The sequence below is a fragment of the Hippopotamus amphibius genome, chromosome 1 (assembly GCF_030028045.1).
Source record: "Hippopotamus amphibius kiboko isolate mHipAmp2 chromosome 1, mHipAmp2.hap2, whole genome shotgun sequence".
Classification (NCBI taxonomy): domain Eukaryota; kingdom Metazoa; phylum Chordata; class Mammalia; order Artiodactyla; family Hippopotamidae; genus Hippopotamus; species Hippopotamus amphibius.
The window spans coordinates 52,234,332-52,261,288 of NC_080186.1; the positions used below are offsets into that span (position 1 = coordinate 52,234,332).

Sequence of the window (26,957 nt, forward strand, 5' to 3'; positions counted from 1 at the left end):
GTCTCTTGTAGTATCCTGTTCCCCATTAGTTTATCTCAGCACTTTTAGTGCACAGCTCTTATTATCTGGGAAGAAGGGCATAGGAGATTAAAGATGATGTTAGTTTAAAAACATCAGACAACCTCAAGCTGACTTTTGCTTCTCTTACAATGCTGCATTTGTTCTTTCCACTTAGTTTCGTTTCCCAGTTATCTCAAAACTGGGTTAGATTCGAAGCTTTGAAGCTAATCATGCACTGATGAAATGAGTCCTATGAAATTCTATCAAGCACAAGTGCACATACCATCAACTCTTGTTTATCTGTACAAATGAAAAATTGCAGAGGAACTGATAATGCAAATAAATAGGAAGGAAGTCAACAGGCAGGCGCCTACACTGGGTCAGACACTGCACATGGTGCTTTCATATATATGGTAATGATTATAGCTACAAATTGTTTAAGTACCTCCTGTGTACCAGGTTTTTTTTTTTTAATTGCCCTAAATCATGCAAGTAGATTGAGCTTGCCTCTGTAGAGATGAAAACTGAGAATTATAAAAAATTAGGTGACTTGCCCAGGGCCACACAGATAGTAAAACTGAATCCCAAATCCAAATGTCAACCTAAATCTGATTTCAGAGTATAAGTTTTGTCTTCTGTACTCAGTAACCTCTTCTACCATAAACATTTGTGCTTGTATTTTAAGGTCTCATGTCCTGGGCTTGTATTGAAATTTAAAACACAACAATAAAATTTTTTTAAAAAATTACTCATCAGAAAGACCTGAAAAATCCCCCACTTTCCTTATCCCAAACGCTTGTCATGCACCCAGGCCAGAGAAGGAAAGTGGGTTTATTAAATACTCATAGGACATAATATCTGAGCAAATAGTATTAACTGTTAACAAAGTGAAATATCTACCATTTTTTTGCTCATAAAATGAAACAATCCTCAGCATTCAGATCTTTGTTGAAATAATACTTCATCAGAAAGGCTTCCAGTGATCTAAAATAGCTGCTGTTTCTCTTCCATCATCCTACAATTCATAACCCAGTTTGCTTTCCTTTCTTTATACCATCATCTCCTGTTATCATACGTTCTCTCTCTAGAATATGCACTCTGAGCCGTGGGGCTGAGTCTGTCTTTTCCACTGCTGTACCCTAGCATCCATGACAGTCTGGCACATAATAGGTACTCAATAAATGTTGATTGAGTGAATGACTGAAGCCTAGAAAGCAGAGACTTTGGATGCTTTCCATAAATCTGAAAGAATTTGCCACCAGTAATTCTCTCAGAATTGATGTTTACTATATTCTCAATCTGCTGGCTGTTATTCAGTCAAATCCAATTATTAGCAAGTAGTAAGCAAAACAGTTGCTAAGGCTCAACCATGAGCCCTGTTGACAAGTGGTAGTGTATCAGATTTTATTACAGGTATCCCTCACCTTAAAGGGTATTCCTTTACATGAATAAAACCCTTTTTTAAAAGATAATACTTTATTGTCTTCTAAGATGGTATTAAAAAGAAAAATCATTCATTATCACAGGCTCTGTATCAAGAATCCCAATAGTGAATCTTTTGTAGAATACTTTATGTAACCTTCCTGATTTATGTCTGAAAATTGTAAGATTTCCACATGAAATTTTCTCTTAAATAAGCATAAGGAACACCCATATGAGACACTATGAGATCTGTATCACATGAGATCTAATCTTGCTATTCAAGGTGTGGTCTGAGGACCAGCAACATAGCATCACCTGGGAGCTCATTAAAAACACAGAATCTCAGGTCCTAGCCAAGCCCACAGAATTTAAACAAGATCTCTGGGTAATGCTTGTACATGTTAGAGATTGAAAAGCCCTGGTCTAGGCTCCTCCTTCAACTGTTCCTTTATGTAGGCTCTCACCACTCAATGATTGCCTTGTCTAGAGGCAACCTGAACTTTCAGTGTTATGCTCCCCCAAGCTTTCTCCCTGCTTTAAGTAGGAATGCCTTTAACATGCTTCTAGATAGATAGAAATTTAACCTATTTTCAGATGGATCGGAGAAGATGGTACTGTCACACAGTGATTCATACCTCAGAACAAGAAAGAAACTTCTCTCTTCTGTCTCTCTCATCTTCCAGTTGAAGTTCATGAGGAAGAACTGGTCATCTAATCAGTATAATTCAAGTCAGGCCAAGTCACTGAATCTTTATTAAGTGCTGACTGTGTGCAGTACAGGGTAGATACAAAGATGACTCCATGAAGTCTCCGTCTTCAAGAGCAAAACAAATTTCCTCCATTGTCAGTCACCATCTGTAAGATGGGAACTCTTGTTTCTGGCCCATCTCTGTCGCAAAGTTACAACAATCAAATGATGAACTGCTGTTCCAAATGCCAGCGTTCTTTGTTAAAATTAACGTTCTCTAACCATGTGAAATATCATTAGAATTATTGAGGGAGACAGACCTTACCCAGTTCATGGTGGTTGAAAGCTGGCAGGATTAAATGTGATAGGAGTAAAAGGAGAAAGTTATTCAATCTGACTTTAGATTTAGGGACACTGTCCTCGGAAGGAGGCAGTGAAACTGGGTTTCCATCGGAACCCAAATGAGAAACGTACACACACTTGAAAGTGAGACACAGTGTCTCAGCCTATCAATCATTGGTATATATAAAATTAAGTGTTCTTTGTATATCTTTTTTTCCAAGATATATATATTTTGGAAAGATATATCTTGCAGGGCAGCTTTGTGGCTATTCTGTGAAACTTCTCAGGTTGTCTGTGTCCCCAAAATTGACTCATCCGAGGGTTCAGTGGGCTTCATGGATTTCTGAGATGCACCATTTCCCGCATTTGAGACATACATACCAGTCAGTTTCAGCACAAAGATATTTTTTATTGTGAAAAAAGCATGAAATTATAGGACTTTTCCAGTGAAATTTAGTTCTGTTTGAAAACAAGAGCCTCTTACTCCTTAAATTTTCTCCTATAGGAAAATATTCAGAACTCTAGCATGCCTTCAATTATTTTGTGATTATAAAACCTAATTAACAGACACAATTACTCTAGCCAAGATACTGAAAGTTCTAAACAGTTCAGTAAAAAGTTTTAAAGTCAAATTTGGTAAGTAGTAAGTTTAGCTGTAGTCCTTTTCTTAAAAACTTTCAGAGAGAAACTTCTTTCAGAGGGAGATTTCTTCCCGAAGGCTTAGCAGTCCTTATTTTTGAAGGTTAAAATTAAGCACTGTAATAGCATACTGTCTGGTCCTACTACAATTATTAAGTCAAGAAATACGTTTTTAAAGGGTTTTGTAGAAGAATATTTGGTAAATATCTGGTCAACCAGCAGCCCAGGACAGTTGGGTTTTGCAGACTTACGTTGGTTCATTGTAGTTTTCAGTACTCTATAATAAGTTCACTTGGATTCCCAACTCTTCTGGTCCTAATTTGACTGCCAACAGTCATCCATCAATTGTAGGAGTGGGGGAAGTTTACCACCTTAAACTTGTAGCTGAGAAGCATAAGCAGAGGCCCATTATTAATGCCGATAAAAAGGCAGCAGACTAGTAACGATACTACATTGATCATGGACACTCAAGCTGTACTGGCATATATTAGGGGAAATGATTAAATCTCCCACAATCTCCTGCTGTCATAGGAAGAGTCACAGTTACAGAACACTGCCATAGGATCAATGTCTTGGCTTTTCTTCTGCATTTATAGGGTGGTGGGAAATCATCATTATGTGACAGCATCGTCTCCCATTATCTCTTTAGTATTGGCACCTGCTCATTAGAGGCCAGTGCACCAGGGTGCACCACTACAGTAACAAGGGTTCCTGCTCTTTAGTGACCCTCTTTAAGCAGAGAAATTTCTTCCAAATAAGGGGTTATGACAGGAAAACTATATTACAAAATGAGCACTCCTTAACTATCCTTCAAAAATGTCCAAATCTTCTTCATCAAGGCTATCTTTTTAAAGCCAAATACCTATTCTAATTGGAGTCTAAAAGGTTACCTATTAGAAGAAAATCTCACATACGTGCATGTACGCCATATCTGTGTGTGTGTGTTTGTAAAATGCATATATGTGGTCAAGCAACATACACGATGTATCTGTGGGTATGTTTTTGTCAAATACATAGATACGGTAAAGCATGGTCCAAAAAACGACCGTTGTATTCCTGAAGCCTGTTGTAGTACCTGGCACACGGTAACCATTCAACCAAGATTTGTTGGATAACTAAATAAATAATAAGACAGAGACTGCGCATATCTTATCTTGTCCTTTAAGGAGGGCAAAGTGCTCAGGAAGCAGAGTGCTACATACATCTGTGGAGTGAATGAGTGCAGCTCGCCTTGCATCAGCAAACTCAGATGCATGATTTTGTGAATACAGAAGCTCCCAGGAAAACAGATGCTGCATTTCAGCTGGTCTTGTCTGAGTAAATAAATTACCCAAGTCTCCAAATTTTTTATTTCATGTTTGAAAATGAAGCTGTGTAAATATTCTAGAAAGAAGGAAGGAAACATGTATCATATAGCTTAGGTTTACACAGAAAGTCTTCCTCCCTCCCCGTTCCTATCACCATCTTCAGCACACTCCCCGTGGCTTAGGTAGCGAAGAGTTGGCTTGAGTGGCCTTACTGAGCACATTGTAAGGAGGAGCTTTAAAGCAAATTTCATTCAGCCACCACGGTCTTCATAGGCTTGCTGGGGAGGGAGAAGATAAGAAATAGGACATATTATAAAGAGGAGAAAAGTACCAGATTCAAAAGCCTCCAATTCTTGTCTTCTGTCATGAACAAGCCTGGAATTTTTGGCAAACAACTTTTCTGAATTTTCATTTCCTCATATGTCAACATTGGGTTCTATAAAACAGCCTGGTCTTCCTAATTCATAGCTTTGACAAGATCAAATGAGATGAGAATAAAAACAGAAGCTACTATTTATTAAGCACCAGCTGTGTGCAAGCTACTGTGCATGGCACTGGACATGAGTATTTTTAATAAAGTATACTTATAAACATAAAGCTTTATACAGATATTAGCTCTCCCTTTTTTCACGATGCTGAAGTCTATGTGAGTTTAAGATACTATGAAATTAAATTGAAATCCTGTTATACATGTCTGTGTCTGTTATATATAAAGTACTGTGCAAGATGGTAGAGGGCATAGAAAAGTAGATAAGAAAAACCTTCCAGCCCAGTGAAGGAAGGACAGGTAACTGGTTAAACCAGTACCCAGTTCTCCAAGGTACTGAGCACGCTAAGAGCCATGTAGGTTAGTTGTTTCATTGGCTTAGACCACCATCCTCCGCTGTAACTGTTTGAAAAAGCAGAAGCATCAGCCATTCCATTATTAAAGAAGCATCAGGGAACGCTGGTCGCGGTTTCCTTCCTTTCATACTATCAGAGTCTTATCTTTCTTTATCTCTGAGAAGCAGGTAGAATGCTGATGAGCTAGTAAACACGCAGGAATTGTACAAGGCCATGCCATCCTACTCCAGCAAAAGATACAGCTTCCTGCACCCATGGACTCAACCCCTTCCTAAAGCAGTGTTCTGACTTGTAGATAGTGAAATTGGGCAGAATCTAAGCAAATATTTATTTAGAGGAAACAAAATTATTCTGAATTGAGATTAAATTCAGAAAGCATAGTAACTAGAAAGTATAGTTGAAAGAGGAGAAACAAAAGATATAGATAGACAGATAGACAGATAGATAATCAGACTTACCTAAGAATTTCCTGTGTTAATTTTCCTATGTCTAACAGATTTTATCTACAAATATTAATAAATATTTGTAGAACTCAAACAGAAGGTAGTTTTAACCTCTGATATAAAGAGAATAAAATACTTCTTAAAGAAGTATTCCTACTTTCTCTGGTCTGTTCTATGAACACAATGTAGATATTTCATAGACATGAGTAATACCACATTGTGATTAGCAATAAAGATAAATTTACTTGTATTTTGTCATTGGAATGCTGCTGAAAATTTAAATATATGTGTTTTATTAGAAAGGGCTAATGTTTATTCGGCACTTACTATGGGCCATACATTGTTCTAAGCTATCTATATTTTAAAGTATATAGCTCTATATTTATATGTATTATGTATATTTATATGTATATATATGATAAATATGTGCATATATGTATAGATATAATGTGTATATGTACATATATGTTCAATTTGTAAAAGTGATACAGATCACTCATAATACTTTTTGCAGACTTACTTTGCTCTCTTTCTCCTACGTACTGATGATTCTGTTTAAATGTTAAATAATCAGGTACAACACCATCAGTTTAAAAGGGGGTAAAGTTCTCTCTATTTTGGCCAGCAGTGTTTTTAATAAAATCGGTTTTTAATACTCTAGAATTAAGGGACTTTCTATCAGGATGGGGGAGAAAAGGAAGAAAGAAGTCCTCAGGTGCACGCACGTCTCAGGAGTGAAAAGCTTTTCTGCCCATGCTGTGCAGCAGCTTCTAACGGGGCTGTGCACATCCCAGTCGCTTTCCTGCTCGGCGGAGAATTACAATAATGCCTATTTATCCAACTCTATCCATCCAAGGATTTCAAATACATCATAAACTCATCAATTAATCAAAGACATGGCACCCATTTTGAGATGATGGGTGAATTACATCCTAGAAGATTACGAGAAACACTCACATCGACGTAGTAAATCAGGGACTGTTTCCCAGTGGATTCCTGAACAGCCCACCAAGTGCTAAAATGGAGAGGGTGCTCTCCTGCACTGAATCACAAAGTATGTCTCTCAAATAGGAGAAAACTTCAGGAATAAAAAAGTCACTTTATTTTGAAACATCTCTTAAACGTGATGAAATAGTCAACCCTGATAGAATTAACTGAAGCCATTTAAATAAATTCTGCAGCTTGCCTTTTCAGAGTAAAGTATTACTGATCTCCCTTTTGTAACACTTAAAAATCCCCCTCTGAAACTTTTGGATCTTTAAATACTGGGTTACTCTGGTTCCTGGTTCTCTGGTCTGTTCGGAGTGAGGGACTCTGTGCTGTGGTCCAGCACCTCCAGCCGCTGTGGAGAAGGGCTTCACAGACAGCTATAAATGCTCATTCAGAATATACTCCAGCTCTTCCTGATTTTAATGTGGTCCAAATATCTTATTGTCCTTCATTTTGAAGAAACATGCCAACCTCTAGGGATTTTCCACTTTGTATCTAATGAGAGGTAAAGTTTTCATTTGCATCCTTGGAAACGCACTCAAGTCATTAGAAATTCAAGGAATGGCAACCCAATATCCATTTCTAATCTGAAGTGTCCTCTGCAGTACCAGGTTATTCTGCAGCGTTAGCTATCCCAACCCAGAAATCACTTCACTGTGATTAGCTTCTAAGATGAATGAATTCTAGGATATCATGATTACTTATGACTTAATGCCGGTTAGAATTCGCCATCTGCCTTTCAGCCATTTCGTGGACCTGAGCAAAGAGATGGTTTATCAGAATGGCTGTGCAGCATCTCTCATGTTTTAACACTCTTTAGGGACTTACATAAGCAGCACTTCATGTTCTAATGTCAAAATACACGTGTGAGGATTAAAAGTAGTATGGGATGCATAAGAATACTTTTCAGGGCCAGCTATTCTTTGATATTTATCACTTCATAGCAATGACACCTGCTTCTAATTTTGAGAGTTCTTTTTGCCAGTGGGTGATTTCTTTTTTCCTTCAGAAAAGAAATCGTATCCTCAAAAGACTTAACTGGTAATTTTTCTCCTTTTGATGTGCTTGATATTTTTATGAGTTTGTCCATTGGCATTGAAGCCTTAACATGCCTTTCAGTTTAAAAAAAATCTTTATAACACATAATTATTATATTGGGTCACATAAATTTATATCCAAGCCACACATTTGGAGACTTTTGCAGAGACATAATTTGCTATAAATGTCATTATCTGCCACATGGACTAATTGATAGTTGTCTTAAGTTGACCAAAGCCAGAGAAATAAACTCTCCCTTGTGGTAGCGGTTCAGCAAGTTACATTCAATATGCATATTTGATTGTTTTTCACATTCAGTTGGTGACGGTTGTCATTTGAGGGTTGGTAAGTAGAATGAAAAAAAAAAGAGAGGAACCTGGTTTTATCTGTTTAGATACATATGAAGATAGTTCTTCAGCTTGGGTGTAGCCAGCCTACTTGTAGAGTCCAGTGTGGTTTGCTTTTTTGTTTTTATCGAGCATAAAGACCTTTTCCTAATAGGCACTGGATAAAGTTAATTATCCTAGTAGAAAAAGATGCAAAAGATGGTATCTTGCTAGCATCCCATTCTGATTGGCCTGTGGGGAGTTGTCTGTATAAAATTGGATCCTTGTGTTGGGTTCCAAAAAAAGGTGTGAACATGAAGGAGAAGTGCTAAATCATGACTCCAGAGAAAATGTCGGCCATGAGCAGTTTTTAGTTTAAGTGAAAACCAAACTTTAGGATTTGGACAAATAAGACAAGGAGAAAAAAGGGTGAATCATTAACTCCAATATAAAAGTGTTATGGTGATCAGGTTTCAGCAAACTTGCATAAGACACTCAACAAAGGCTGTGACTGAATGGAACTAACTCATTTACTTAATTGCTATGAAAAGCTTTGCCAAGCATTTACCCTTCGTGTCAGATAAGTAATTTTTAATAAAATATTTCCAAGATATGAAGACAGTTAAGAAAACAGCACAGTTTTTAATAATTGCACTCCTAAGTAAACGGATCTATCATTATGTTGTCACAGAGAATGACAGTGAGCAGACACATCCTGCTAATGCCTCTCTGATAAGTGTTCAACGTAATGAGACAGACACCATCTCTTCTGTTGAATGTAGCGTTAATCAGAAGTGCAACTTTACACAGAATACTTTTTTCTGATATGTCATTTTGCTTCCGAAAATGACTCATGTAGTTGTGCATAGCTATTTCCCTTTGATTTTATGTTTTTCTTTGTTTTAGTAGTGTTTAATAATAGTGTGGGCCTTTTGCATCCACAAAGCTGCATTTGAGGTTCGCGGTTCATTTTGTTTTGCCAACTATCAGAATAACGAACCTACTTGAAGTATTTTGAACCTCTGAAATGACCTGTTGGCTCATCTCATTGACATGAAGGCATGACTCTTTTAGAGAGAGGTTTTTCTTATAAGGAAGAAGCCAGAAGTTTTCTGCATTAAATAAGAGCTCAAGAGACAACGTATTTCAGTGAACAGTTTAATGTTAAAATGATGAAATGTGTTGCCCCCTTTCAGCATCCACAGGCATTGCCTTTTTAAAAAATCCATTTCCTTTTGCTCTGTGGCTTCTAGCCTGAACTATGAACTACCACATAGTTATAAATTGGTATCCGCTCAGTTCATTGCACAGCTCTACCCCCCTCCACTTTCTCAATGCCTCAAAGGCCTTTGAAGGCACAGAATAGGGTTATTGAAGGATGGCAGGCAGATTTCACTAAGTAACAGGTGGAGGTCAAAGTAGTTTATTTGTGGGGATGAACAGAGTGCAGAGATGAAAAATCAAATGCTTTGCCATAATAAGGTTTAGCAAGAAAATGCTGACTACAGTAAGCTGAGATTCTAGCTGACAGAACCTTTTCTAGCGTTCATTACTTGATTTCACAGTTCAAGCAATTCGAAGAGACCTAAAATTATATTTCTTTTTTCCCCTATGAAATGTTCCCATCAGTTTCAAATTTTACTTTAAATAAAGTGATGGGTGTTCTACTTGTATCCAAGGGACATTAGGACTTGATAGATTCCCAGTGCAGGCATATCCCAAGCATGCAACATCACAGACTCTGCATCTCTTACAAATTAAATTCTACCAGTAGGAACCTTGAACTCCAAGCTTTCAATCATGTTTTAACTGACAGAGTGAACATATTTTAATAAACACTTAACTTCACATCATCTAAATGAATATTGTAGGTGGAGAAAAGTATGTATAAGGATATTTACCAAACTTGAGCACTGGGTTACCCCCAGGTTGTGGAAGATAAAGAGGAAAGAGCTTTTGGTTTTCTTCCCTGTATACAATTCTGTATTTATGTAGTGCATATGCTTTGCTTTTGCAACTTAACAAAGGGTTAAACATGCTGAAAAAGTATGTAAAAGTAAGAGTTCTCTACTGTTCTACAATACAGCAAGACCAAAAAAGTAAAAAGTTATTTGGTGGCATATAGACCAAAGCTGTCAAATACAACTTTCTGCAGTGATGCAAATGTTCTAAATATGCACTGTCCAATACTGCAACAACTAGCCAGACATGGCCATTGAGCACATGAAATGTGGCTGTGCTGAGCAACTGAATTTTTTAATTCATTTAATTTTAATTAATTTAAATTTAAGTAACCGCATGTGGCTAGTAGCTACCATATTGGACAGGGCAGATATAAACCAAACGTGTGTATGATTGAGTTTTTTACTTTTCATCTGGGTATCTAGGCAGAATGAATAAAACATTATGCTATATTGTACTATATTTATTTTTCATGCAAAGAAAATAGTTTGGTTTTCTCAGTAATTCTTCTTCATTCTCAGTCCTCTGTGAATGTGTGTAATTGCTGTGTTGAGCCAAAATCAATCCTTCCTTGAACCCATGGGAGGATGAGATGGTTAGGGGGAAGATGGGATGGATAGGGAATCTCCAACTCGTAAGTATATGGAGCATGAAATGCAATTTTAAAATTTTAGCCCTGACACTGGGGTGTCTGTATTTACCCTGAAAGGAGAGGAAATCCCCTAAAAAGTCATGAGACTTTATTGTTGGCCCAGGAACCAGATTTTTTGTATGACATTTTCCTTGTGTCTATTCTTTCTCTGGTTGTAAATTTTCACTTATAAGTGAACATTTGGAATACATTAGAGAACTCATCATTTCTTTTCTCCTGAATAATCCATATAATTTGTACCCCATTCTCCCATTTTTTAAAAAATTGAAGAAATCACTTGTGTCCAAACCTTTTAAATTACCTGAACTTCTTTATGATGTGGTAATTCTTTGGGGGGCTCCTTTTACCTCATTTTAAACAGTTGCATATAGAGTAAGAAGGATAAACCTCAGAAGCTGTATTAACTTTCGTTTTATTCTCTCCATCATAAAAATGATTTTAAAACATTTTTATTCACTGAAAAAGGTTAAAAGTCAAAATAGTCTGAATGTTTTACCTTTTTTATTGTTGAGTGTGTTAATCATAATAAATTACATTAGAATGAACCCTAATGGATTTTATCATTAGGACACAAATCTAGAATGAAAATAGTATCCTGAACTACCTCCTATCACACAGCATGTGTTGATACCCACAGAAACAGAATGGTCCTTTAACTGGGATTAATCTGTCCAATCACAGCCTTCATTTAGCATCATGGTTGGAGATGATCTCATTTTAAGGCATAGCTCTAGAACGGTAAGGCTCTAGAACGGTCCTATTGTCGCCTGGGGGGCAGCTGCTAGAGAGTGGGGCAGTGCTCTGTGTCTAGAAGTGATGAGTCTGAGCATGAACTTGCTGGTGGTAGGTGACTTGAAAAATATGGTACTTTCATCTCATGCTTGAGAAATGGCACTGCAGTTTATGCTGACACCCATTAATCTGACAGACGTGACTGGAGTAGCCATCCCCCACACTTATACCGGGAGGTATAGGGAAATCTGAAGGCCCAAATGTAGAGAGAACAGCAGTTTGCAGGTCATTTAGGCTGGAGAAAAATGTTTACATACCATTAATAAGCTCTGTTTTAAACCAGCTTGTGATTGGTTTGTACCAGTTAGATAGATAATGGGAACTTTTTTCAGAAGTAGGCATCTGGGTGGAGTAGTACGTTGAAAGGAGGAAGAGCTTTGGCTGGCTGGGTTCAAATCCTGGGTCCTCCACATACTAATCTTGTGGCCTCACTTTCTCCAGGCCTTTGCTCTCCCAATTATCTTCCCGCCAAGGTGTGGGCTTCTGCCCATCTGCTGGACAGTCCCATCAGCAGGGCAGCATGCTTTACTGTCTCCCATCTTTAGAAAGCTCTGCTTTGCTTCCCTCCATCTCCGTGAAGCTACTACCCTAATTTTCTGCTCCCCTCCACGGGCTAATTTTATGAGAGCGTTGACTGCACCCATTGGCTCTGCTTCTTCCCTTCCCATTGATTTTCGCAAGCCATTCTAACCAGCCTTCCACGTGCCTCACTCTCCTGGTGCTTGTTCATCCTCATTGTACTTGACCTCTCATCCTCATTGTACGTTCACCTCACTCCATCACCACTGTCTCCTTGAAATACTTGTCTTAGTCTCTGTAAAACTGCACTTTCCTGTGAGTAAAATGCCTCAACTTTGTTGCCTACTTTGACATTGATGTTAGTAGCTTAGCAGCCTCCCTTAATGTCAAGACTTACACACTTCTTGATAATTGTGTGTTAGACTTTACCTCTGGTTACAGGAAGTGTTTCTGGATTATCATATAGACTAGGCTTGCAAGACATCAATGCGTCTCAAAAGAAGAATTGTGGTTCTTTCTGCTAACGTTTGCAGGAGGCTCAAGAGAAAGTCACTTGTTGAGTAGGCAAGAGGCCTACTGTATATATTAAATGTATGTATTTACTGTCTTACAATTTAACATCTTTGGGTCATTATGTATTAGAAGACTTCTTCTAAGTCTATGTGATAATTTTCTTTTCGATGTTCTGTGTTAGAATTACTGGTAACACATTCAGTATGTTTAATAAAATCCTAACTGATTCCTACTAAGGCCAAGAAAAACCTTTGGTATATAAGACAAGATGATTCTTAGTACTGTACTTCAGAGTTGTTTTTATTTTTTGTATATTCTTTTGCAGCGGATATAAACTTCTTTGAATTTTTTCTTTGGATAATCATATTAGAAACTTCAACTATGAATATATTTCGTTGACCTAAATAGGACACTGTTTTTATAGTATACAAGGGAAACTGCATGAGGGAGTATGATATTTTACAAAATATCCAGGCTTTAGAACCAGAGAGACCTGGGTTGGAATTATCACTTAATGGCTACATGATGTTTTTTGTTTTTTTAATTTTTGTTTTACATTGGAGTATAGTTGATTAACAATGATGTGTTAGTTACAGGAATACAGCAAAGAATGTCTGTATGATCTTGAGCAAGTTGCTTGACATCCTTGATATCTACTTTCTGTAACATTAAGTTATAGGTAGGTAAGATAATAATACTTACCATTCTGAGATGAAAATGTAAGAATTTATAAGTACTGAGTACATAGTAGGTAACCCATCATTTGTGGCTTTTATTGTTCTCAGTCTGTTTTTGGAAGTGATCAATATGTAGGAATCTGATGACCATCTCTTTAGCTGCCTCCTGGCTCTCTTGAGGCTCCTAGGTGGATGAAGGCTTCCAATAGCCTTCGGGTTATACGTAGTAGCTGTTCTGGTAAAATGGTAAAGATAGGTCGTTGGGAATTCGATCATGGCAGCAAACAGGAGAATGTCTGAAGTCAAACATGAACAACTGAACTTAAACAGCATTTTGTGGTCCTCTCTAACCAGCTTATATATTGGATTTTAAAATAAAAGTGCAGAGTTTGCTGGTTTCCAGAGTTTCTCCCAAACAGATTGTGACTGTAAATAAACAGTATTGAAACTAACCTTTCTTTTCTTTTTTTTTTTTCTTTTTCTTTTTTTCTTTTTGGCCATGTCACAAGGCATGTGGGATTTTAGTTCCCCTACCAGGGATCGAACCCATGTCCCATGCAGTGGGAGCATGGAGTCTCAACCACTGGACCGAAAGGGAATTCTCTGAACCTTTCTGTTCTTGACTTTGTTACTTTGAAGAAAGAAACATATACCAGTTAAATCTTCTCTGACAATTGCAATTACATCACCCAGACTACTACCGCAGACAAGATAAGGTCCTGCTGTCCTGAGCAGTGTTAACCAAGGATCATTTTCACAGGATAGTGGATTTTTGACCAAGTCCTCTAACAAAATAAGCACTAACCCTGACTTATCATCACCTCCTCTTTAAAAATCCAGCATGGTGTTCCATTGTCACTGGAATAATTATAGTTTATCGTGATCCCTCCCTTCTTCCCCCCATTCCCATTGGTATCGTAGCTCCTTTGACTCCTAAAAATACCCTCCTTAAGAAGCTTTCTCAAGCAAAGAACAGCAGTGTACTTTCTTCTCATTCCTGTAGGATGTGCTTCACAGTTGTCACTGTGAAGTTCTTCATCAAAGTGTTGGGCGAGTCTCATAATTTGGGAGAGGGGGGAGTTGAAATTGATTATGAGTTTTCTCCCTGTGTATTTTTTTGTTACATCAGGTTGCAGCAAAAAGTTACCTCCACCCCCCCCCCAAAAAAAACCCCTTGATTTGTCATAGGAGACCTCAAGAATTATTTTGAGTTTTTTCATATAATTTGATCCCATTTTATTACTGATGTTTCTTGAAAGAATCAGGAGGAAATAGAAATTTTCAAAAGTGTTTACACCATTGAAAGTCACTATGTATTAGCCTCTCTCCTAAGTATTACCATTTTCTCCAAGTGAGTGTAGGCTAATGGAAAACCTCACTACTAGGATAGACTTGCTAAAAATAATGGAAACTTTTGGATTTCTAGAGATTAATAAGTGCGTAGTTGGCATCATTAAGACACACATTCCTAGCATCAACAATACTCTTATATTTGAATATCATGTTAGTCTGCTATTGCTGTGTAACAAATTACCACAAACTTAGCTTAAAACAAAACACACACATTTATTACCTCATGGTTTCCATGCGTCAGGGATCTGGGCACAGCTTAGCTGGTCCCTTTGCTCAGGGACTCACAAGGCTGCAATCAAAATTTTGTCCAGGCTGCATTCCTTTCTGGAGCTTACGGTTTTCATGCACACGCTCGTGATTGTTGGCAGAATTCTATTCCTTGTAGATTTAAGACTAAGGTCCCAGCTTTCTTAAAGCTGTCTGTCAGCCACAGCCCCACTTAGCCCCTTGAGGTCCCTACAGTTCCTTGCTGTGTGGCCCTCTCACAGGCCCTTTTACCACCCAGCAGCTTACTTCTTCAAAGCCAGCAAGAGAACCTCTCTGGTTTCTAATGCTTCTTTCGAAGGACTCATTTGATGAAGTCAGGCCCACCCTGGATAATAATGCTTTACTAACTCAAAGTCACCTGGTTAGGGACCTTAATTACATTCACAAAAGTTCCTTTCCCTTCCCAATGTAACAACCTAATCACAAGAATGACATGTATTTTATTCACAGGTACCACCCACATTCAAGGGGAGGGGATTATACAAAATATGCACCCCAGGGGCCAGGAACTGTAGGACCTTCTTAGAATTCTGACTACCACAAATATTTTTTAAATTAATTTTTATTGGAGTGTGGTTGCTTTACAATGTTGTGTTAGCCTCCACTGCACAACAGAATGACTCAGCCACACACAGACAGATATCCCTTCCCTTTGGACTTCCCTCCCATTTAGGTCACCACAGTGAATTAGATAGAGTTCCCTGCGCCATACAGTGTGCTCCCAAAAGTTGTCTGTTTTATACATAGTATCAATAATGTATATACGTCTATCAGTCTCAGTCTCCCAATTCCTCCAGCCCCACCCCTGTCCCCTTGTTATCCATACATTTGTTCTCTATGTCTGTGTCTCTATTTCTCCTTTGCAGATAAGATCATCTATACCATTTCTCTAGATTCCACATATATGCGTTATTGTATGATATTTGCTTTTCTCTTTCTGACTTACTTCACTCTGTATGACACTCTGTAGGTCCATCCACGTCTCTACAAGTGACCCAATTTCATTCCTTTTTATGTCTGAGTAGTATTCCTTTGTAGATATGTACCACATCTTCTTTATCCATTCCTCTGTTGATGGACATTTAGGTTGCTTCCATGTCCTGGCTGTTGTAAATAGTGCTGCTATGAACATTAGGGTGCATGTATTCTTGGAATTAGGGTTTTTTTATGGGTACATGACCAGTAGTGGGATTCTTGGGTCATATGGTAGTTCTGTTTTTAGTTTTTTTGAGGAAATTCTATCCTGTTCTCCATAGTGGCTGTTATCAGTTTGCATTCCCACCAACAGTGCACGAGGGTTCCCTTTTCTCCACACTCCTCTAGCATTTATTGTTTGTAGATTTTTTGAGGATGCCCATTCTGACCAGTGTGAGACCATTGTAGTTTTGATTTGCATTCCCCTAATAATTAGTGATGTTGAGCATTTTTTCATGTGTTTCTTTTTTTTTTTTTTTTTTTGGCACACGGGCTTAGTTGCTCCGTGGCCTGTGGGATCTTCCTATAGCTGGGATCGAACCCGTGACCTCTGCATTGTCAGGCGGATTCTTAACCACTGCGCCACCTAGGAAGCCCTTCATGTGTTTCTTGACCATCTGTATTCTGACTAGCACAAATGTCAATGACAGAGCTGACAGAATCTTTGTGAATGCTGTATTTGGCCTGTGCTATCATTCACAACTGCCTCTGGGGAACAGAGTCACTGAAAGACTAGAATTCCATGTATGTTTACCTTTGTCCACTGAACACTATTTGAAATGACTCAGGTAGCTTAGAAAAGTGGCTGAGTGGAGAGAAATTCAGAAAGACTCGCTGTTAGAAAGTCAATGGCAAGCCACAGTGCTTCTTGAAATTCATCTCCTATTCTCTTTACCACCATTGGGTTTTTTTGTTTTGTTTTGTTTTAATCTTTAGATGGTTATTTATTTAAGTATAGATGATTTGCAATGCTGTGTTAATTTCTGCTATTCAGCAAAGTGATTATTTATACATACACAGTCTTTTTCATATTCTTTTCCATTATGGTTTTTTTTTGATACAGCAATGTGTATGATTTTTTATTAGCACAATAAAGAACAAGAAGTTAACAACAGCTTAATAGCCTCTGAAATTGCAAAGTTACGCTGTCAGTGATATTTCTTTTTTTTCCCCCCTTGAATCAACTTTTTATTTATTCTTTTTTTATATAAGTTCTTTATTGGAATATAATTGCTTTACACTACTGTGCCAATTTTTGAGGTACACCAAAATGAATCAGCTGTATTTATACACATATCCCCACCCTCCCACGACTCCCTGCCACCCTCCCCATCCTGGCCCTCTAAGTTATCACCTATCATTGAGTTTGTCTCCTTATGTTATGCAGGAACTTCCCACGAGCTATCTGTTTTACATTTGGTGGTATATATATGTCAAAGCTACTCTCTCACTTTGTCCCAGCTTCCCCATTGCCCGCCCTGCCCCTCCCACACACCCCCCAACCGTGTCCTCAAGTCCGTTCTCTACATCTGCATCTTTATTCTTGCCCTGTCACTGGGTTCATCTGTACCATTTTTTTTTTTTTTAGATTCTGTATATATGAGTTAGCATACGGTATTTGTTTTTCTCTTTCTGACTTACTTCACTCTGTATGATCAACTCTAGGTCTGTCCACCTCATTGCAAATAACTCAATTTCATTCTTTTTTATGGCTGAGTAATATTCCGTTGCATATATGTGCCACATCTTCTTTATCCATTCATCTGTTGATGGGATTTAGGTTGCTTCAGTGTCCTGGCTATTGTAAACAGTGCTGCAATGAACATTATGGTACATGTTTCTTTTTGAATTATGGTATATGCCCAGTAGTGGGATTGCTGGGTCATATGGTAGTTCCATTTTTAGTTTTTTAAGGAACCTCCACTGTTCTCCATAGTAGCTGTACCAACTTACATTCCCACCAACAGCTCAGGAGGATTCCCTTTTCTCCACACCCTCTCCAGCATTTATTGTTTCTAGTTTTTTTTGATGATGGCCATTCTGACTGGTGTGAGGTGATACCTCATTGTGGCTTTGACTTGCATTTCTCTAATGATTAGTGATGTTGAGCATCTTTTCATGTGTTTGTTGGCCATCTGTATGTCTTCTTTGGAGAAATGTCTATTTAGGCCTTCCGCCCATTTGTGGATTGGGTTATTTGCTTTTTTGGTATTAAGCTGCATGTATATTTTAGAGATTAATCCTTTCTCCATTGCTTTGTTGGCAAATATTTTCTTCCATTTTGAGGGTTGTCTTCTAGTCTTGTTTATGGTTTCTTTTGCTGTGCAAAAGCTTTGAAGTTTCATGAGGTCCCATTTGTTTATTCTTGATTTGATTTCCATGATTCTAGGAGGTGGGTCAAAAAGGATCCTGCTTTGATGTATGTCATAGAGTGTTCTACCTATGTTTTCCTCTAAGAGTTTTATAGTGTCTGGCCTTATATTTAGGTCTTTAATCCATTTTGAGTTTATTTTTGTGTATGGTGTTACCACTGGGTTTTTGTAGCAATCAACAGGAGGGAATGTCCCATTGAAACAAACCATTATGCTAAATTTCTGCTTCCAATTCTATAGAATTCCTTGTTTTTACATATCGAAAAGAACTTTGAAGTAATATTTTTTGTTCCAGAAAAATGTGTAGCATTACTTTATAATCTTTTTTTAAGAATCTGGTATTTCTAAAAAATAGATTGAAAAGAAAGGTTTGACACCTTAAGAGAAAGCCAGTGACTCATTAATCTGTGCAGTAGTTGTGTAACACTTGTGTATAGCTATTTGGTAAAAGAAATTTTAACAAGGAGTTCATTTTTAACATAATATACAAATTTGATTTCAGAAATATAAATACCAAATTTTATTTCAGAAATAAAAAGCCAGCATTCATGTTGTCTAGCTTTAAACATAAAGCAGTTGACTAGCATTTTGAAACTTCTTTTGGTCAATTAAGCATACAAAGCAAATTAACCAAAACATGAATTATGCATATGGAGAAAATATTAAAGTATATACTAAGGAAATGTGCTCAATACGAGTCTTTAAAAATTGAAAACAAAGTAATTTTGAAATTCATGACAGCCTTGGGGTTTGTATTACTTGACTGTGATAAATTTAGATTATACAGAGTTTGGCTTGTTCTTCTTGTAAGCATACAGTATTTCTTCTCTCTTTAACCCTTTCAAAGAGGATTTAAATTTTGATCATTTTGAATCCATTTACCAACTTGATAAGCATTTTTAAGCTTACTGTCTAAATTTAACTTCCACTTCCCCTTTTAAAGGCGTTAAGTGGTGGGTATAAATCATGTCAACATTTCTGCCATATTTAGAATGGCATGGGTTGGAAAACATGAACTTTTCAAAGAAATGACAACTTTTCCTTTAGTCCAACCATTTGCTTTCTTTAATAAGATTAGTTCAGATACTGCATTTCATCATCAATTCCATCATCTGAAAAAAATTCTGCATTCTGACATCTTAAAAGTTTTGACATTTTCATTTTCTATTCTATTTCTGTTCCATGACACATAATTCAGGCATTTGACTGAGTTTAAATCAGTGGACTGGTTGGAAGCCTAAAAATTTGTTCGCACAGAAGAGGCTGAATGAATTGGGAGATTTCTTTACATTTGGGAGCTTTTTATTTCTTTCCTTTCATTTTTTAATTTGAAATCTCCTCTCTGATATAATTACATGATGATACCTTAGGTTAGGTTACTTATAATGAATGTTAATCCAAAATCTGAATTCATCCTAATGATGTTAGGACATTGGCATGGTGTGACTTTGGTTACTGATTCAGCAAGTAAATGAATATAGCTAAAGTCACTTAGTGACTTATTTCTAATTCAAATCACATAGGTATTGATCTATAGAATGGGGCTGATCTAAATTTGTCTCGTCCGTGTGAAATCATATGCCGCTTCATGTTGTCCTTATGTCTGACTATGCAAATGTGCTTACCAATTTGCAATTTGTTTCTTCTTAGGGTCAAAACCCCAAGTTTTGCTCTGTCCAGGCATCTCTTAGTAAAGCCACAGATAAAGCCAAGAACTGTACAAGTAGTTTACATATTTTTCAGGCCACTTGGTTTGTTATAGACTGATAGCCTGAAAATAGAGGCAGGCAAAGCAGACCTGGTTTGTTTCCTTTCAGAATCTGTAGTCACACTTGAAGGTTGTCTTATAGAATCTCATTAAGGAAATCTGTGATCAGAAACAGGGACATGTTTAGGCAAACTAAATTTCTGAACAGATCTATACCTATAAAGTGCTTAGAATAGTACATGGTACTTAGCAAGTACTCGATAACAGTTATATGCTAATATCATTATTCTTTTTATTACTTATTTTTCCAGTTCACCCAAATAATTATCTGGCCATAGGCAGAACATATTACATGTAGATATGTATAAGTAAAATGAGATCTGGTTCTTTTGACATGAAATCAGACCCATTTTGTGCTGCAAATTTAAAAGAGCTCAAATTTTTCCTGTGATGTGGAGACTAGGAGTCATTTCCTTTATTTTTATATCCAAGTTTTCATTGTTTTAATTGGCACCCTACCAAACTGATAGATGCCTCTAGTTGTGTGTGTCAGCGTGGTTGCCGAGAACATTACACATGCAGTAATTACAAGGGACCGTTTTCCCATTATTTTCTTCCCAAAGCATTTCCTATGCTGGAAGTGCTATGAAAAGCTTAGACTATAGTAAAAATACTATTTTTAAAAACAAGCTTTTATTGTATTTTCTTAGAATAAAATAATGTATGTTCTTCATAGAAAAAACAAGTAAGCAGAAAGAAGCCGTGAAAATCACTCAAATCCAACATGCAGAGAGAACCAGTGTTATAGTTTATGCATATTTCTTCCCAGTTCTTTCTCTGTACAGAGAAATACATTTTAAAATGGCATCATTGTATAATATCCTATTTTGTAATTGCTTTCCGTGTCTTTTTTCCATGTCATTAAATATCTTTCCATTGTCATTATTCTCTTACAGCATTATTTGCATTGGTTATACCTCATTTAACCATTTAACATTTATTTTTTAACTTTTACCTTTTTTTCTATTATAAATTATTCATTGGATGAGCAACTGAGTTACCATTGTTGAGGGTTTTTTAAATGTTAAAATAGCTAAATTGTATAAAATGTGGAGAGAGTGCCTTAACACCAAAGTAAGGTCACTGGCAAGGTAAGATGATTGCAATCGAAGTCCTCATATGCTTCTTTAGCCTTCTTTACGAAAGGGTCCCAGAGGCCCCTGGCCAGACAACAACTTTCAGGAAGCACTGGGAAAGTGTGCTCCATAATTAGAGAAGATCAGTCACCCCAAAACGGACTGTGATTGAGGAGAGTAAGTTGAAATCACTTATATGCTGATATCAGGGGACTTTTCTGTCACCTATTTGTCCCTATGACAAATTCAGACCAATTCGAAACAAATTTTCCCTTCACAGGTAGACCTCTTTTTTTAATTCTTTTAAGTTTGATCTTTTAGGTTGCATAAGCTGTTGTTCCGTGATTTAAGTGTGTTTGTCAATCCATCCTTCCTGCCAGGAATGCCATCTCCAACCACACTGAAGAAGTCGGAGAAGTCTGGTTTCAGCAGCCCCTCCCCTTCGCAGACCTCCTCCCTGGGAACGGCATTCACACAGCATCACCGACCTGTCATTACAGGACCCAGAGGTGAGCTGCTCCACAGGCACCCTTGATTGTGCTTAGATCATGACCTTGGGACCAGAGTAGCAAAATGAGAGACAATGAGGACTCTCCCAGAGTGGTCCTGAAGGCAGTGAGTGTTCCAATTTCTTATTCTTGGGGACTGCTTTGGAATTGTAGAGACCAAAGAGATTTGGCATCAAACCCTGATCCTTACCTGTTTCTTTGCTGGTGGGAATGTTGCAGAGAGATAGGAGGTAATTTGAATTAGACCAATATCAAATCTGTCCTACAGATTGTATGAGAGGGGCACATGTGCACGTGTGTGTGTGTATGTGTATATGTGTGTTAGGTGAGTTTATGTTTGTGTAGTCAATTGCCTCTTTTCAAGAAATAGCTTATTTTCATCCTCTCACCCCTGCTGATTCCCTTTCCTTGAAACCTGATTTCAGTCTGTGGGCTTTGCACAGGGGTTGTCTGCGTCACCGTGTTGACGAGCCATCTTCATTCACTCCTTTTGAAGTGGTGGATAGTTTGTCTGGTTTTCATTGCAATGTTTTCATTATTTTTGTCTCGTGTGCTTTTAAGTTTATTATTAAAATGTGTCCACAAGAAATATGATTTGTATTTCGCATTAAAGACAAGCTTTAAACCTCAAGAGAATGTCAGCAAATCACTTAACTTGATCTTATTGCAAGATGAAACTATTTATTAGTTTGTTTATGAAACTCCCACAGTAGGAGTATGAATAATTGTAACCACGTTTACTTTCTCCCGTCAGATTTTTGTTTAGGTAGGTTTGTGATCTACCAGCTGGTATCATAAAGCATCCTAGAAAGTTATGGTCTCTTGTCTACTTTGACATACGCCTGGGGAAACTGATACTTCTTGCATTAATCTCAGTGTGAGTCCCACAAATCTGAATCCCTTGAGGAATACTCTGTGTGCATCTCAGGGAAATACAGCAGTTGCGAGGGATGGCCAGTGCCCGCATGCAGAAATCACATTGAAGAAAATAAGTATTCTGACGATTGTATGAAGCAATTTCTCTGTCCACAATTACGGAAGCACCCTTGCTCCATCTTTAAACGGCACAAGGGTGATCACTGATGGAACTTTCTCAAGATCCCTAATTATCTCACTTGTGTGTGAGAGTGTGTGGTACAATCAGAGAGGCTATACATGTATTTTTTCCTAATTTGAAAACCTTGCATCTGAATGGGATTATGTGGTCCCAGAACGAGTCTCTTGAAATGGGGCAGCATGATGATATTATCCTCCTTGTCAACATTCCTTAAGCATTGAAACTGTGGTGGGAAATAAGAGATACGAAGCCCTTTTAGTCAGAAGACTTTTGGTCTCAGGGAGATAAGGCACATGATGTTTCTCATCTTTTTATGGTCAGGTTAACATTCTAAATGCTAAATGAATGTTAAAAGCAGACAGTTCTGCAGGACCTCAGAGGAGGGAACTGTGGTGGTTCCTTCATGCATTAAACGAGGATTTACTGAGTGCCTATGACTGTACAGACACTGGGAATTCAGTGGTTCATGTCCTCACAGAGCGTGTCATCTAGTGCAGGGAAACAAGCGTTTAGAAGGTGATGTGGAACGCACTGTTACTTATTACTTTATATCAAATAAAGAGACTTCAAAAGTGTAGATAACGTTGAAGTCAGATCTTCAAAGTTGCTTGCATGCTTGGAGGGCGTTCCAAGCAAAGACAAGACTCAGGGTGCAGCAGAGGGATAGGGATGGGGAAGCAGCAGTGCTAGCAGTCAGGATAGTCTGTTAAGCTGCCTCTCTCGCTTTCCACTTACCTTCTGAATTTTTCAATATCCTCGTCAATAAAATGGGAACAGTACTACTGCTGAAGGAATTTTTTCTCCCAACCTCATATTCTTATACAGAAACTACAATAAAACCATATTTGTAGAGACTGTCTGAGGAGCATAAAGCAATGTGCATATGTTATCATTTCTTCAGTAAATGCTGAGTGACTTCTATGTGTCTTGCCTTAAAACCGTAGTTCTAGAAATTACTGAAATGGTTCTAGCACTCACTGTGGGTGCCGTGATGGGGCACTTCTTCGTGCTAAAGAATCACATTTACTAAAATGACCCACACTGGGTTGAACCAGTGGGGACCTTCTTAGCCTACAGAACAGTGAGTTTTGATCTATTCATACTCATGAAATTGTTTATGAGGAAAAGAGAAAGATGCCCAGTTTAAGAATTATGGAATTCCAAGGATTTTTTTTTCCACCAGAATTCAAGATGGTTCCCAGCATCCTCAGTTCTCCTTTCTGGGAAATCTACTCAGGTACTCATTCTCATTGCATCCTGCCCCCCTTTGTGGTCTGGTGAAGGGAAGTGGGGTAGTTGAGGTGAAATACTTCAGCGGCATCTTTGTGGTCAGTATCACAGAGTGGAGATAGGCTAACATAAGACACTCTTGGGCAGGACCTTTTTAAAGGTTGGTATTCAAGCACATATTATTTAATACATACTTGCTACAGGTATTATAATCCTGGTTGTTCTTCTCTGAACTAGTTGGAAAGCTAATGCTTGGAATGACATCACATCTGGGAGTAAGAGTTGATGTTTTAGGAAGATGAGGCTGGATTTAAAGAGGGAGAGTCTGACCAAGGGATCCAGTGTAGTATAAATGTGGCATTGTACACAAAGGAGAATTCAACCGCACACATTCCTTTTATTGTAAGGAGTTACCACAATCTGAAACGGTAAATCATTAGAGAATCCAGAGAAAAGATCAAACTTCAAAAGGGCCAGGAAGAGGAGAAAGGTGTGTTCTTTATCAGGATTCTGGAGCACTGGGGAGGCTGTTTACTGCACTCGTGTTCAGAGTCACATTGTACAGTCACCTCTGGAGAGCACCTAGGTTGCAAGACTTCTGTTGCCTTCCTTAAAATTTCTTAAAATTTCTCAAAACTTCTCAGGGGAATACCTTGACTAGACAAACACCAATTAGCCAGCAGTAGCTGTGTGTGTAACATACCTCAGTTCCCAGGCCAGAGGTGGTATTTTAACAGAGCTACAGAAAAGCAAGGTCTCCTCACTGAAAAAACAATGACCCTATTTTTCACTGCAAAAATTAGCTCTGTTTGGAAATTTGGTGGCCACCTCTTAAAAAGGAAACCTCTCTTTGATGATTGCAAAGCTTAGGCAGAAAAATAGAGCCTTGAAGGGAGTGGGTAAGTGCAAAAACTTGGGGGTTGAATGAACTGGTATTTGAATCCTGTCTCCACCACTTTCACCAACTGTGAGAACCTGGCACATAGCTTTCTTTCTCAGAGCCATGGGCTCCTCATCTATAAACTGAGGATCCTAATCTCAACCTCAAGAGAATTGTATTATCTAAGAAGTAAATGAAATCATGTATTTGCAGTCAATAGCACAGTGCCTGGAAGTAGAGTACGTACTCAGGTCATGCAAACAATTAAATCACCCATTTTCATCCAGGGTTTGAAAGTCTCATGCTGTCTGCCTGCCTTTGCCTGTCTACACATCGCCCATCCTAAGACCAGCTTGGGTACCATTTTCTACCTGAAACCTGCTCATCTCCACCCAGGCTGCCATCGTCTCACACTCTGCAGACTCTGGAAGCCTTTCACGTCTGCACATTCTCTCCACCCACTTGGTCTTGCTTTGCTAGTTAATGTACATGTCTTGTCCCTCCTCTAGAACCAAACCTCTAAGAGGAAGGATCTCTAATGCATGCTTTTTGGTATCTTCATTGTGTGTCACACAGTGGGTTTTGATGCTCAAATACTGTTTGAATGAATAAAAAGTACTCAAGTTGCACATAAAGGTACGCAACAGACATTCATCCCCTCCCTGACACTATCATTGCTTCAGGGGAACTAAGGGTGACAAATGAGAATAGTTTATATTCTTTATAAAGAATGTTCAAGCTGAAGAAGAACCATGGCCTTTCATCGAAAGAAAGCTTTTACAAGATCATGAAGTAAGTCTTGGCTATTTTTTTTTAAGATTTTTTTGATGTGAACCATTTTTTTTGTCTGGATTGAATTTGTTACAGTATTGTTTCTGCTTTATATTTTCTTTGTTTGGCCCCGAGGCATGTGGGATCTTAGCTCCCCAACCAGGGATTGAACCCATGTCCCCTGCATTGGAAGGCGAAGTCTTAACCATTGGACCGCCAGAGAAGTCCAAGGCTTTGCTATTAAAAGCTATGTTTTTTTCTTATGTTTATGCTATTCTATGTTTTTTCTGCTTATGCTATTCTAATCACTTTCCTATTTACCTTGTGAAGGTAGAGACATGGTTTCTTAAAATGAATCCCTTCTCTGATATTGGCTTTGTTTATGGCTTTGATAAATCATTTAACTTTGTAGCCTCAGTTTGGCCATTTGTATCATGGGGGTAATACTTTGCCACCTATGTAGTTAAAATGAGGTGAAGGGGTTAAAGATTGTGGAACATCCTAGAGAGTGGGGAAGAGATTGTTTCAGTAGGGGCATTTGGATGTCATTGTACATTATTAAAATTACTGTACACTTCAAGCTGAACATTTGGGCTTTTAAAGACTTTCTTTCACCAGTACTTAAAATTTCAACCATAGTAAAGTATTTAATCATGACAATTTATCTTACTCACGATAATGGAGAAAAAATCTTTTTCTTCCTTTTGCCTTTTTAAGAGTTGTAGGTTTGCCGATGATTTAAAAGGGCCTGACTCTTTTTGAGAATTATTTAGAGTACTCATCAGAGATATTTTAGAATTTCTTGAAAGTTTGCCTGCTTGAAACTTATGTTTCTGCCTAAAGTCTTTGCTATTTTCAAAAAACAAGATGATGGATGATACTTAATTTAAATGCTCAGCACTAGGTAGAGCAACTCTGTGCTTTAGGGATCGAGACGCAGGGAGGAGCCTGCACTGTACATGTTGTGAGGCAGAGTTTGAGAGTAATTGGCAAATAAGCACTGACTGAGCTTCATCTAGAGCCACGGAATTTCAGAATAGAGCTCTGAAAATCTTCTGGTTTCATTCTTTCCCTGTGTCCACTAAGAATGTGTTTGGCTATAAGTAACTGAAAATCTGACTAAGCAGGTTGTATTTTTCTCATATAAAAACAAATACGTGATTCAGGACAGTCATGGAGGCACCTAAGTGCCATCAAGGATTGAGATTTCTTCTCGTACCCGTGTTTTGTTTTTTTTTCTTTGTTTTTGTTTTTTAATTGGCTGCTTTGGATTTTCGTTGCTGCACGTGGGTTTTCTCTAGTTGTGGTGAGCGGAGCTACTCTTCCTTGTGGTGTGTGGCCTCCTCATTGCGGGAGCTTCTCTTGTTGCGGAGCACAGGCTCTAGGCATACTTGCGGCACATGGGCTCAACAGGCTTCGTTGCTCTGTGGCATGTGGAATCTTCCTGGAGCAGGGATTGAACCCATGTCGTCTCCATTGGCAGGTGGATTCTTAACCACTGCGCCACCTAGGAAGCCCCTCTTACCCATGCTTTAATGAGTTATTT

The 26,957-nt window shown here is 38.1% G+C and overlaps 1 protein-coding gene across 6 annotated transcripts in view; it reads left to right on the forward strand.

The window, feature by feature from the left end:
• Nucleotides 1-26,957, forward strand: part of NFIA (nuclear factor I A) — a 368,285-nt gene that overhangs the window by 265,259 nt on the left and 76,069 nt on the right. For all 6 annotated transcript variants that reach the window (XM_057712704.1, XM_057712696.1, XM_057712713.1 and 3 more), the window contains exon 7: nt 21,345-21,473. In XM_057712704.1, coding sequence (XP_057568687.1) covers nt 21,345-21,473 — 129 coding nt within the window. The remainder of the gene's footprint in view (nt 1-21,344; nt 21,474-26,957) is intronic.